Source organism: Schistocerca americana, chromosome 2, assembly GCF_021461395.2.
Source record: "Schistocerca americana isolate TAMUIC-IGC-003095 chromosome 2, iqSchAmer2.1, whole genome shotgun sequence".
Classification (NCBI taxonomy): Eukaryota; Metazoa; Arthropoda; class Insecta; order Orthoptera; family Acrididae; genus Schistocerca; species Schistocerca americana.
Window position 1 is genome coordinate 862,800,970 of NC_060120.1, and position 13,514 is coordinate 862,814,483.

At 40.8% G+C, this 13,514-nt stretch overlaps 1 protein-coding gene across 1 annotated transcript in view; it reads left to right on the top strand.

Annotated features, from left to right (window-relative positions):
* The first annotated feature begins 4,300 nt into the window (after positions 1-4,300).
* Positions 4,301-13,514, top strand: part of LOC124595699 (bone morphogenetic protein receptor type-1B) — a 182,256-nt gene continuing 173,042 nt past the window's right edge. The window contains exon 1 of the mRNA XM_047134559.1: positions 4,301-4,414. Coding sequence (XP_046990515.1) covers positions 4,327-4,414 — 88 coding nt within the window. The 5' untranslated portion in view covers positions 4,301-4,326. The remainder of the gene's footprint in view (positions 4,415-13,514) is intronic.

Sequence of the window (13,514 nt, forward strand, 5' to 3'; positions counted from 1 at the left end):
CTTAGAGCAAGTTGCCAATCTTTGCACCACATTGAAATCTTATCATGATCTGAATGAATATTTATGAAGCTTCTTTCAGAGAGTACTTCATTATACATAACTGCATCATCTGGAAAAAGTTTCAGGTTACTATTAATGTTGTATGCAAGGTCATTAATATACAACATGAGCAGCAAAGGTCCCCACACACTTCCCTGGGGCACACCCGAAGTTACTTCTACACATGACGATGACTCTCCATCCAAGATAACATACTGCGTCCTCCCTACCAAAAAGTCCTCAATCCAGTCACAAATTTCACTTGATACCCCATACAGTCGAAGGTTTGACAATAAGTGTATGTGTGGCACCGAGTCAAATGCTTTTTGGAAATTGAGAAATACTGGATCTCCCTGACTGCCTTAATCGAAATCTTTCAGTTTGTCATATCAGGAAAGTAAGAGTTTTGTTTCACAAGATCGGTGTTTTCAAAATCCATGCTGGTTGGCACTGAAGAGGTCATTCTGTGCAAGATACCTCATTATGTTTGAACTCAGAATATGTTCTAAGATTCTACAACAAATTGATATGAAGGCTATTGGATGGGAGTTTGGTGGATCACTTCTACTACCCTTCTTGTAGATGGGTGAGACTTGTTCCTTTTTCCAAGAATTGTGCACAGTTTTTTGTTTGAGGAATCTACAGCAGATTATAGTTAGAAGAGGTGCTAACTCAGCTTCAAATTCAGTATATTATCTGACAAGGATTCCGTCAGGGTCTGGAGCTTTGATCCATTTTAATGACTTCGACTGTTTCTCAATACCATTGACATTAACACTTATTTCATTCATCTTTTCAGTGGTACAAGGATTAAACTGGGGCAATTCTCCTCAGTTTTCCTTTGTAAAGGAACATTTGAAAATGGAGTTAAGCATTTCAGCTTTTGCTTTGCTTTCCTCAATTTCACTTCCTGTCTCATACTATTGATACTATGTATTGAGCTATTAGTTGGAAATAGAGACTTATTACTTTCAATAAATTTCATTAAGGAGTAAATATACTGAGAGGCAGTGGCTAGAATACAAACTTCCTTGAACAGGTTACTACACAATGTTCTTGAATTTATACCACAAATGAGTCTTATTACACGTTTTTGCATACTAAAAACTTTTGCTCAGTTTGACATGTTAACCCAGAATATGATCCCATGTGACAAATAGAATGAAAGTATACAAGTTTGTTTTATATTTATATCTCCTACATCTGACATAATTCTTATTGCAAATACTGACTTGTTTAGGCGCTTCAGCAATTTTTTGGTATACCTTGCCCACGTGAATTTATTATTGAGTTGCAATCTTTGAAATTTAACACAGGGATGTGGGGAATACCATAGATACCAGAGAGTGAATATTATGGTTTCATAAAATCTTGCAGGATGTTACAAAAAATTGAAGGTTATTTCTTTTCTGTATGACATCTGAACAAACAATATTTAACATTTATAATCAGATTCTGCCCATTGTGACATTCTGATCCTGAAGCTAGCTTCTGAATTTACTATGTTAAGACACCTTGTTTTCCATGATAGAAAAGACGTGATATGACATCTTCAACTTCTAGCCAACCGGTTTTCTATCCAGACACATCAGCACCCCTTATTGTTCTTCCCTGCCATCTCGCAGCAGCTGTTTCCTTTAAAACCTGATCTGTCTAATAATTCTAAATGGAAGCAGTACATTAATTGTGAGAGATAGGTCTTGGCCAGCAAATATGAAAGCTTTACAGCATGAATCAAAGTACTGGATGTGTTCCACTTTATTTAAATCCTCTTCAGAAACATAGTCTTGAGTGTGGAGAAATTTCATACACATCCAGTGCCTTTACTGAATTTTCTTCTGGGATATGATTTGACCTCTGGTATTTTGTAAATGTATTTCAGCACCTACTTTGCTTTTTCTTTTTGTGTTCAACCTGTTTGTTACCTAATTTAACAGCAAAACAAACTGACCTCATTTTGTTTATTGCAGTTTTCTAAATATTGCACACTAGAATGATATTTATTTATAGACTAAAATCTCCAAATTGATAACTTATTCAAAGTGTATCCATTTTTTGTGTTTCCATTTAAAAATTATTTCAAATGTCGCAGTTATCTCCCTCTTTCCTAGCAAATATCCTGTCATGGTGACTATTGTTTTCGTGATGTGGTAACTTTATTTTATTTCAATTTTGTAGCCAGATGCCCTTCCTGTCGCTACTGTCATCAGCTAAGAAACTGAGGGAGGGCAGTCGTGTGTGCTCTATGAGTCATGTAAATTTTAGGCTGTGTGATATTGTATTTCAGGTGTTAGTATATTGTATTTTCAGAGGGAGAGATTGGGGACTAGCAGAGCATTCACCTAATAGAGAATCGAAAACTGCTTGAAAACCACACTGATTAGTTGGTGTACCGGAGCAACAGTCATAACTCAATAGCTCATGAACAGCAGCTAAGTCACCTCATGCCCAAGAACAGCATTCGCAGAAGGGCTGCATTCGTACTACCACACTGTTTGCATGAGCACTTAATAACTAACTTTAAATTAATCTTGATGATGTCATTTTAAATTCAGAATATGTTATGCTACAAGTATTCAGAGTTCCCTTTGGAATCTGAAGCTACAACACCCAAGTATGTGCCTTGTGTAAATAATTAAGAAAAACATAGGATAAAATTTAGGTGTTCCGTCAAATATAACTTTTGTTTCTTTACATCCGTTCTCGGTGAACCACTGCTAAGGGCATGGCAGAAGGTACTTCCCACTGAACCATTAATTAGGGTTTCTTCCTGTTCCATTTGCGTATAGTATGGAATGTACGGCAAACAACAGCTTAAATGCTGCTGAGCATGTTGATTAGCTTATTCTTGTCTTCACGGTCCCTGCAGGGGTGCGACTTTGGAGGCAGTAATGTATTCCTAGAGTTCTTACTGAACACCGGTTCTTGTAACAGTCTTTGTAGGGGTAGTTGGCGTGCTTCTTCAAGCAGCTGCCAGATTAGGTTTTACAGTATGGGTCCCACACACTTTCACCAGTAACATTTGTCTTTTTCTTGTGCACCTCATTCTTCTAATACCTATAGTCTATTACCAACTGTAATCTCCTACGTTCTTACTGATCCCTAGCCTTGGTCCCTGCACCTTTAAATTTTGGTTAATCTTACATTGAAATGCGTTACTGGACTAACACACGCATAGGTCTACGTTTCTTCTGTTTCCTTGGGTTCTGGTATTTCGCTTACTTATTATCATTCTACAACCTCCTTATATTGCTTGCTGCTTAGTGGATCTAAACCCATTCTGGTTGTTGCCACGATAATAAGGTACCAGACCCAACTTCATTAACAATAATGTAATTTGCACGCCTATGTGCCACAATCATGGCAATCATACTGCCAATAACTGAGAACAGTAGTCAACATCAATTCAGTCAGTCATTAACTTTACTGCTTGCAGTTTATTTTGTAGGACTCTGAGCTCATTGACGTTGGTTTTAGTCTTTCGATCCGGTTCGCAAAAAGTAGCTTACGAGACAGTTATTTTAACAGTAAAGTATCACTAGTTCTAAATTAATGTATGATAACAATGACACAACGTATGCAAATACGCCAGTGCTGGACAAGTGACACTTGTTAGCCCAGAAATTACAATAAAATGTAAGTGTATCTCGATTTTAAGTTGACTGCGGATATCGATGTCACTGCGCCTACGAGGAAAGAGCGCTGTTTAAATATCAATACTGAGACATAACCAGTAGTTTATCTGAAAATCACAACTAAAATTCTAGTTCTGATGATGTTCGAGGAGCAGTGAGTGTAGGCCTTACAATATAACCTGTAATGTTAAGTTTAACTGGTAGTTTCGAAAGATGTGCAAACTTTCGGAACAAAACAGCTTAGCGTTAATTATATCGAGCTGTACAAATCTATCTGCTCAAATGTAAAGATTCCGCCTTTGATGTGTTTCCTGTGTTACATGCTTAACAGAGAATTCATAGTGTACCACAAATCCATTGTTAATAGACACACTGTCGACAAAATTTCAGATTTCGTTTGCGCTCTAGTTTATAAGCTTTTAAGTCCGAATTTAGTCACAAGATTAACTTAATATGTATTTTAAAGAAAAAAATTATTTATCGTTACGTTCAAATTCAAAGTCACATTTCGTTTATTTTTCTTATTGTAGACCGATAAACATATCATATACTTCATGGACGGCCGTCTGTTCTTGAAGCGCGGTGCAAATTCAGGTACAGAATTACGACATCGCAGGCGTGACGTCAGAGATACAATGTAGTAGAAGAGAAGATGGCCGCGATGGGTCGGAGTAGCGGTTGGAGCGGCAATGTAGGGCTCTTGCTTGGCGTGGGTGTTTTGGTTGGACAGAGTGAAAATGGTGAGTGCACTGATACATTTTCAACAGATTTATCAAAAACTATTGTAAACATAAATTTGATGTTCATCATTAGATGATGGCGCTTCTTCTACTCATCGTTATGTCGGGTGTTTACTTTGCTGTATGACAACTAGAAACTAGCTTCAGTGGTGAAAAATAGCATTAGCAGTTTAAAGTATGACGAATTGCATAATTCAGTTTGGTATGCGTTCCAGACGATGTCTTTCGTGCCATATTAATTGTGTAGTGCTTTTTGTTTACACTGTCAGGAACTTTTTGAGTTCACTCATGTACTCGCGCCCAACCATGTGTAATCCGTTGTTTATGTGATTTGACGATTAATGTTTTGGATTTAATTTATATCATTATTAAAGACTAACATGTAGTTTTGAGATTAGCGTTAAACTACCTGCTTTAACTGTAGAGTATATGGTGCAGAACTCGTTTGTTTATTGCAAGAGACTAGCAATCAATAAAGAAGAAAGCAAAATCTCTTGATTGTAAAATTTCGTATGTCAACAGTAGTTAGTATCTGTTACACGAGGCATATGCAGTACTATCCGTTAAGTGCCATTGTAATCATATAATTGGTTAGTGATCATTTAATTAGTTTGTAAATTTTGGTCCTTGTGTGTTCGCAGTTTTTGACGTTGATTTTTTTTCTCAAAGAAACTTTGAGGGAGAGATTCGAACATTCTGGCTAAGAATAAATGTAAATTTACGATTAAATAGCACACAGGTAAAGGGCAACGCCTGTGGACTTCTCTCGTTGTGACGTATTGAGAAGCACGTTTATTGAAAATTTTAGTTTGTGTGTTTATCACATTTATATTTCCCCTGTTATCTCATGGAAACCTTTCTCATATGTAGTTGTAGATTATAAAGTTTTATGTATTTGAATATCAGTAAAACAGCCATTTCCTAACCATTAAATAATTTTCTTAGTTGGTGGGGTAAACATTGAGGGTCACTGTCATCTGGTTCATTCACTCATAAGAGAATCGAAATTTGTGTAACAGGCAAAGTCGGCTACATTCTGTAATGAATTAATCTAACATTTTGTGAGCAGTTTGTATGCAGCCTTCTCTGCTTGTAGTGACATGTGATAATGTATTTTAAAATATTTATAGGACTACATATCTTTGTATTTTATTGGCTGCAGATTGATTTTAGAGCTGAATTGTGTGAAGAAAATTGAGTGTTTGTAGACTGAGATTTTAATCTACATTTATAGTTTCCACAACAGGTCCTTTCAAGTACCAGTGGATTGAGCCAATATCAGAGAAACTTTCCATATGACGGAACACCTGCTACAGATGTGAAGCATATGCTGCAACTCTGCAGATTGCATATGTAGATTAATTTTTCTAACTATACGTACCTTCTGCAAACGAGATGCGAAATTGAGAGTAAATGAAAAACTATTTAATTTCAAGAGTAGTAATGATATGTCATTTATCTCTACTGTGAGGTATGGGCAGTTTACTTTTTTTGGGCAGCTGATATTACTTTTGATATCAATTGACATATGTAGTTCTTTTTCCCAGTGTCATGTCCGTTGCTAGGGTCATCAGTACTCCATACACAGCTTCTGTTGCCTGTATTCAAATGTTATCATACTGCTCCTCTTTTCTATAAGTGTTTCTAGCAGTCCATTTGTTCCTGTATGTGTCATGATATTCTCAGATTGTCTGTTTACATCCAAGTCAGGTACTTGCCCCTTATTAGTGAAAAAAGCTGTGCTTCGGTTTTTTACTTTAGATGCTGTTTGCAGTTTAGTTTTTTCGTTGTCTCACTACATTTTTTGAATGCAAAGCGTATTGTTAATGATTGGGGCATAAATCACATTCTGCCTGTATACCAGGCAAAATACGTTTAACATGAAAAGCATTTCCAGTTTCATTGCTGTAGAAGGATTGTCAGAGATTTTTGTGTTAATGACTGTAGGCCCTGTATTGCAAATAGTTCTTGCTTTCATAGTTTCCATTACAGCTCATATATTTTTTGTTGTAGCAGTTTTTTGGTTAAATGAGTGTAAAATATATTTTTTTGTCTAATACAGTAAATTAAACTTAATAAGATCGTAATAGATTGGCACATTCTGTTTTACAAATCAGCTAAAAAATCTATGGTGAAAATTCCGTGTTGAGAAAGAGTGGTGTAATACTATTTTTTTTCAAATAATATTTATTGAAAGTTGCGACTGTTGTACAGGATGTAAAAAAATGTTGACACTTTGTGTGACCAAAATGTTACAAAGGTGCACAGTTTCTCGGCTAGGGGCTCATAAATGTTTTGATGCTAGTGATCTTTGGAACGGTGTTCATACTATCGGTGATGAATATTATTTTAGCAATATTGCCGAGTAAGGCGTCCTTTACACCAATGCACAACTGGCACCTGCGTAGTAATGGTTGTGCAACATACAGAATAAAATCAGGTGCTTCACGAATAATTGCTGCAGCCTCAGCCAAACGAGGCACCAGCTCTTCTGGAGAGTGTGTTGCTGTCTCGTACACCAGACGCTTCATTTTCCCCACACTAAAGAAATCCGTAGGAATGAGGTCGGGAGAACGTGGTCGCCTCGGTACACTTGTCTATCTCTTCCAGTCCCACAACTGGGAACGTATATTCTCCCTTCGTGTCCATTGTTTCTGCACAGCACTGCATTACGGCCTGCTAGTGCGGACGAGCTACTTGTAAGACTCGGCTTTAAGGTGAATTTGCATTTGCAGAGAACCTCACCCTATCTCTCTGCCAAATACGTCGCCGTGAATTATCTTTGCCTCATCTCTGTGTTTAAAACTAGCGGAGATTTGGCCGTCCACTGCAGCGTTCTGCGAGTGATAGTTCTGGATAGAATATGAGAGGTCCGCAGGTGCTCTACTGTTATCACAAGGCGTTCTACGATAAGCAAATAGAAGCTGTGGAGCGGAAGATACTGAAATTGTATGCTTGAGTTACTGCAGACGAAGCGTCCGACGAGGCTTGAAAAAAAGCCATTATAGGTGGTGTTGCTATTATGTGACTCAAGTTTCCCTCTACTGCCATCCGTCAATGGTTTATTAACAGATTTTGGGCTGCTCTATAATATACTGGGAGCCAGCATACCAGAAAAAGGAGTGTTTCGGTAGGGATGTGTAGAATAAGGGCAAACTCTCGCTGGAGAATAAGAGCTTCAATATAGGCTAAATGAAGACTCTTCCGAAGCAAAACTACAAAGAGCCACGTGAAGAGCTTCTCCTGTCTAAAGATTTGCCGTGTATTGCACGAGTTTAAACTCGCTATTTGGGCTGTCTGCCAGTCAGGTGCGTACACAGTGTGTCCCAGTTCCATTAGGACTGCTTGTGTGAAATTGCAAACTGCACTGTTATCTCGTGACGAATGATGGCGTTATGATCCTTGAAGTTTCGAAAACTGCAGCAGGGAGCCTGGCCGTGAATGTAACAGTTAATATCCGACACTTGTCGGAAAGTGGCAGTGAAGCAGTGAGACAGCATAAAGTTCTTAGTCCTCCAGCGTTTGTGGGCGAGAAGTCGTCGAATGAGGGACAGGTTCCTGGTTGCTCCTCCATAGAGACACCCCAGCCCACAAAGCGAAGATTGTGCACCAGTTTTTTTGCCAGCAAATGGATCACTGTCCTATAACCGCCAGACCTGGCCCCAGCCTACATCTGGTTGTTCTCCTGAGTGAAATTGGCAATGAAAAAGACACCGTTATAACACAGTTAAGGACGTCTAAGAAATGTACTAAACGCAACTCCAGAAAAAGACTGCCGTTACTGTTGCAAAACACTTTTAAAACGATTTCAGCCATGTGGTCCAGAAGAAGACTATTTTGAGTAAGTACGATTTTGTGAACACAATCGTTGACTTATTTTTCGTAACCACAGTTGCGAAGAAACTTTAACACACTGTGTTGTTAACATCGCAACACGTCGCGAGTTAACCGACGTTGAATGTAGGGTGACGATCCGTGCAAAAAGCATGAGTCATACCATATTGGAGATAAACATGAATGCTGGTATCTAAGATTAACATCGTCTAATGTGGATCTTCAGTATCACAAAGTTTTTGCCAGCACAAACAGGCGAACAGGACGTAACGTCGTTTCCGCAAGAACAATACGGGGCGATGTTCGCTGTCAGATAGCCGCTAATATGAATGTTGGGCGTCATGAACTCATTTCTACCAGGATTGTATTTTCAGGAGGCAAATCATGTCCCTTTGCTGACATTCAAGCCCGCCGATTGACATGGGCCACGAACGTCGTTACTGGACCATGGAACCCTGTCGGGATATGTAGCAAATGATGGCAAATACACCCTATTGTCCGAATGGAGGGACCAACGACAGGTGTACTTTTATTGGAAGTTATTGCAGACCATCTACCTACATACTATGGAAGCCATCATGAGGTAAATGGCGTAGGGTACATTGTACTACTGCTAGCCAACCTTTCCGTTCCACTAGCAAGTGGAGCGAGAGAGAAACTATTGAATACAGTTGTATTTCCGAACGAGCTGTGATTTGTCTTACCTTGCCTTCGCGGTTCTTAACACGATTGGTATGTAGGCAGTAGGATCATTCTGCGGTCTGTCGCAAGCGCAGATTCTCCACACTTTCTCAGTAGTGCTTCGCGGAAAGAATTTTTCCTCATCCAGGATTTCCTATTTGAGTTCGCGGAGCATTTCCGTAATACTCGCGTGTTGATCGCACTTACCGGCAGCAATTCTAACAGCACGACTCCGGATTTTCTCGATATCTTTAGCCCGAACTCGCGGGGATTCGAAACGCTCGAGTAGTACTCAGGAATGGGTCGTACAAGTGTTCTGTACGCGGTCGCCTTTATAGACGACCTACACTTTCCTAGAATTCTCCAATACGTGGTCTGTTCAAAAAAATTCCGGGGCATTCGTAATTTCGCGCCAGTGGTGTGGTGGAGTGAAATGCAGTTGGCATCCCTGCACACGCCTCTGTGTTTAATGTGTAACAACCAGCTGTATACTTGTATGTCTGTTAGCAATTGTTCATTACTGTATTGAGTAGAACGTTGTGTCGCACAGTTTGCGATTTTCGAGATGGCAGAGTTAGAAGAGCAACGCGTCTGCATTAAATTTTACAAGAAACTCAAGAAAATCTTTATACGGAGAGACCAAGTGATGCAGGAGGCCTACGGTGATGAGTGCTTAAGCCGTATTCGGTGTGACGAATGATTCACGCCGTTTAAAATTGGTCGGACAGAAGTTAAAAAAGACCCTCGTTCAGGCCGCCATTCGACGTCTACCGACGACGCTTGTGTCAGGAACTTCAACGAATTTGTGTGTGCCAGTCGAAGACTGACTGTCCAAGAGGTTGCAGAAGAATGTAACTTTCCAGTTGGATCATGTCATAAAACCCTGATAGAGCACTTTGGAATGCATTGTGTTGCCGCCTGTGAAGAGCTTTTGGATCGGGCAAATAAGAACGAGATGTTCCTTAAGAGAGTAATAACTGGTGATGAGACGTAGGTCTATGATGTTGACACCAAGGTTCAATCTTGATAATGGGTCGGGAATGGTTCTCCAAGACCAAAAAATGCTTGTCAGGTCACATCAAATTGCAAAGGCACGTTGATAGTTTTGACTTTGGAGGATTAGTTCATCACGAATTCGTGCCACAGGGACTAACTGTTAATCGATGGTACTATCGGGACGTTTTCCCACACCTGCGACAAAATGTGGGAAGGAAAAGGCCTGAAATGTGGCGAGATCCCTGTTGGTGCGCGACTGTTGCACAAGAAACGAACTCACTGCTCCATCCTCAGTATTCTCCAGACCTGGCCTCTGCGGACTTTCCTTTTATTTCCAAAATTGAAAGCCCCGCTGACAGGACGAAGATTTGCAAAAATAGACGAGATAAAATAAAATTCTCAGGCTGCGATTCGCGCAAACCAGCAAGAGGCGTACCAAGACTGCTTGAACCGGCCACGGTGGCCGTGCGGTTCTAGGCGCTGCAGTCCGGAACCGTGGGACTGCTACGGTCGCAGGTTCGAATCCTGCCTCGGGCATGGATGTGTGTGATGTCCTTAGGTTAGTTAGGTTTAAGTAGTTCTAAGTTCTAGGGGACTGATGACCTCAGAAGTTAAGTCCCATAGTGCTCAGAGCCATTTCATTTCAAGACTGCTTCCGGAAGTGGAAACGGCGATGGGTGCAGTGTATCAGATGCGGAATTTTTGAACACACCTCGTAACAAGAACTCGACCAGCCACTTTCCCTACAACTGACCTTATATGCTAGTTCCATTTAATACCGCTTTGCAGTTTTATGCCTAAATATTTAATCAACGTAACTTATCAAGCAGCTTATCACTAATACTGTATTTGAACGTTATGAGACTGTTTTTCCCACATCTGCATTAACTTACGTTTTTTCTGTATTTAGAGCAGGCTACACATGTATTATATCAAATAATAATTCTAAGTCATCCTGTATTCTCAGTCACTAAACGATGGCGTTTTACCTTGGATTGCAGCGTCATCAGCAGAGAATAGCACACTGGGTTGTATTGCTTAACCCTATGTTACTAAACCGTCGTAAAATATACGGTTGCCGTTGGTACCAAATCAGGCTCCCGCCAATCTGGTAGTGTCAGTATAGGGTGTTAAACTGGACATTTTTTACTTATTTTGAATGTAACATACCATTGGAGATGTTATAGTGAGTTAGTGCATAAACTATAAATTGTAATTGCCTTTGAATAAAATACGGAGTAGTAAAATTTACGATGACGCAATAACGTAACAGCTCACCCCCACCCTCCCTTTAGTGTATTAGATTAAGAAGTCTTGGAGTCATTTACATGTCTGACAACATTCCGTCCGCTCGGACCTTCGTTAAGTCTGTAGAGGGGCACTGTTAGACGCTTTCCAAAAGTATGTGAATATTGAATCTACATGCTTCGCTGCCGGCGAGTTGAGTTTATCATGTGCGATGATTTGTATATCCGTGATGATTTGTGAGCAGAAGATTTTCTGTCTCAAGGAAATTTTATTGTATTGGAACTTAAAACCTAAGAAAATTAGTGTCATCGTATTGCAGTGAATTGAAAATATGCATTACTCAGAGGGGGCAAGCGTTGTGCAGAAGGATGATTCCATCCTGACAGCATTCCGACAACCCGAGGGCAACGTCATCCCACATCTCCCCCGCCAAAGAACTCCAAAGCTGTGCCAGTAGCGTTATGACGACCTCCTCCGACTGCAGGGGCCCTCTGCTCTCGAGTTCCTTGAGTGTGAAATCACAATCAATGTGCAGCGCTATGAAGACACTTTACAGAAAGTGCGACTGGGATACGAGAGAAGTTCCTGTTCCGTAGAACGCGGCCGGCCGCTGACCGGTCCACAGTCGCATCCACTCTTGCACTTCCACGTCCGAATGAAACCGACGTTTATGCACTCTTTCTTCAGGTGGCCAAAGATGCAAACATCACACTGGGGGAGGTCGGGACTCTGCAGAGGATGTTGCAGTGTTTCCCAACCAAATAGCTGACGCGTGGCCTTCCTCTTATTGGCAGAGTGGGAGGCGGACGTTATCGTCTAACAAGATGATTTCGTCAGGCAGCATTCCTGGGCGACTTGACTTTAAGACGCGTCGCACTTCCTGCAAAGTGTCTTCATAGCACTGCGCATTCATTGTGGTTTCACACTAGAGGAACTCTAGAGCGGAGGGCCCCTGCAGTCGGGGAAGGTCGTCGTGACGCTACTGGAACAGCTTTGGGGTTCTTTGACTGGGGAGATGTAAGATGTTTCCACTGTTAGCTTTGTCGTTTGCCCTCGGGTTTTCGGAATGCTGTCAGGATGGAATCATCCTTCTGCACAACGGCCTCACTCACTGCCAGTCGAACGAAGGCGATTTGATTGGGAAACACTGCAACAGCCTCCTTTAAGCCTGGATTGTTCACCGTGCGATTTCACATCTTTGGCGACTGAAGAGAGACATGTATGGACGTCGGTTTCAGTCGGAGGAGGAAGTGCAAGTGTGTTTGCGGTTGTGGATCCGACGGCGTTCTACGAAACAGGAATTGACTTTCTCGTCTCCGAATGGGATTAACGTCCTATCGCGCGTGGTGATTACTTCTGAATGGAACCATTCCATGTACCTGTTGTTGCTGGTGTTTTGTTTTTGATTGCCCCTTGTACGAAAGGCGGATAAATGATTGCACGTGTTTTCATAATTAAAAGCGAACCAGACCATAAGTTTTTCTGAAAACCCTGAAGAATTGTACTCCAGTTGTGTAGGTGCATAACGCCAACCCACTGAACCTAAAGTTAGCAAACGAAGTGGTGCAGTGATTATCACTGGACGCGTAATGCTGTTCTGATTTAGGTTTTCCGCGATTTTTCTAAATCAGTACAGCCTAATACAGAGACAATTCTTAAAAAAAGACGTGACATGTTTCGCTCTCCCCTTTCACTTCCAGGAACTTATACACCTTCATAAGTGTCCTTGAAATCGCGCGCGCGCGCGCGCGTGTGTGTGTGTGTGTGTGTGTGTGTGTGTGTGTGTGTAATATTGGCAAGAACCACACATTTTTTTCTACACTATACAGAAGTACACGCCGCGACGACGAACATTTGATTGAAGTTGTACGTCAAGATGGGACTCGAACCACCTCCAGCCACCGACTCGGAGCTTAAAGTTACCTCTCCAAACTTCACTTTGTTTCCAGGTGACCCAGTTAAGTGTATCAAAGTTGTACAACTCAATGACATATCGATAAGTCTCGCGTAGTTCTAAATTTGTAGACTTGTGAAGTCTTATACTTTGTAGGAACGAAGCGTTGGAGAATATTTTAACTCCAGGGCTGCTGGTAGTGGAAGTAGTTTCTTCGTACAACTGCAGATTTGTAGTAAAAGTGCTAGAGTTGGATAGGAAACGTAAGCGTATATTTCTTAGTACCGCTCTGCAGGTTTCGGTTTGGAATTTCGCTACACGGTCGGTTTAGTGGTGTATGTTGGACGTTAAATGATAAAGTGCAGGGAAATATTTGCTTTACGCATGCGTATTTTGTTGTTGTTTTTCGTTGTTATGCCGAAGAAAGATTTGAAGCCGCCCTCTGTT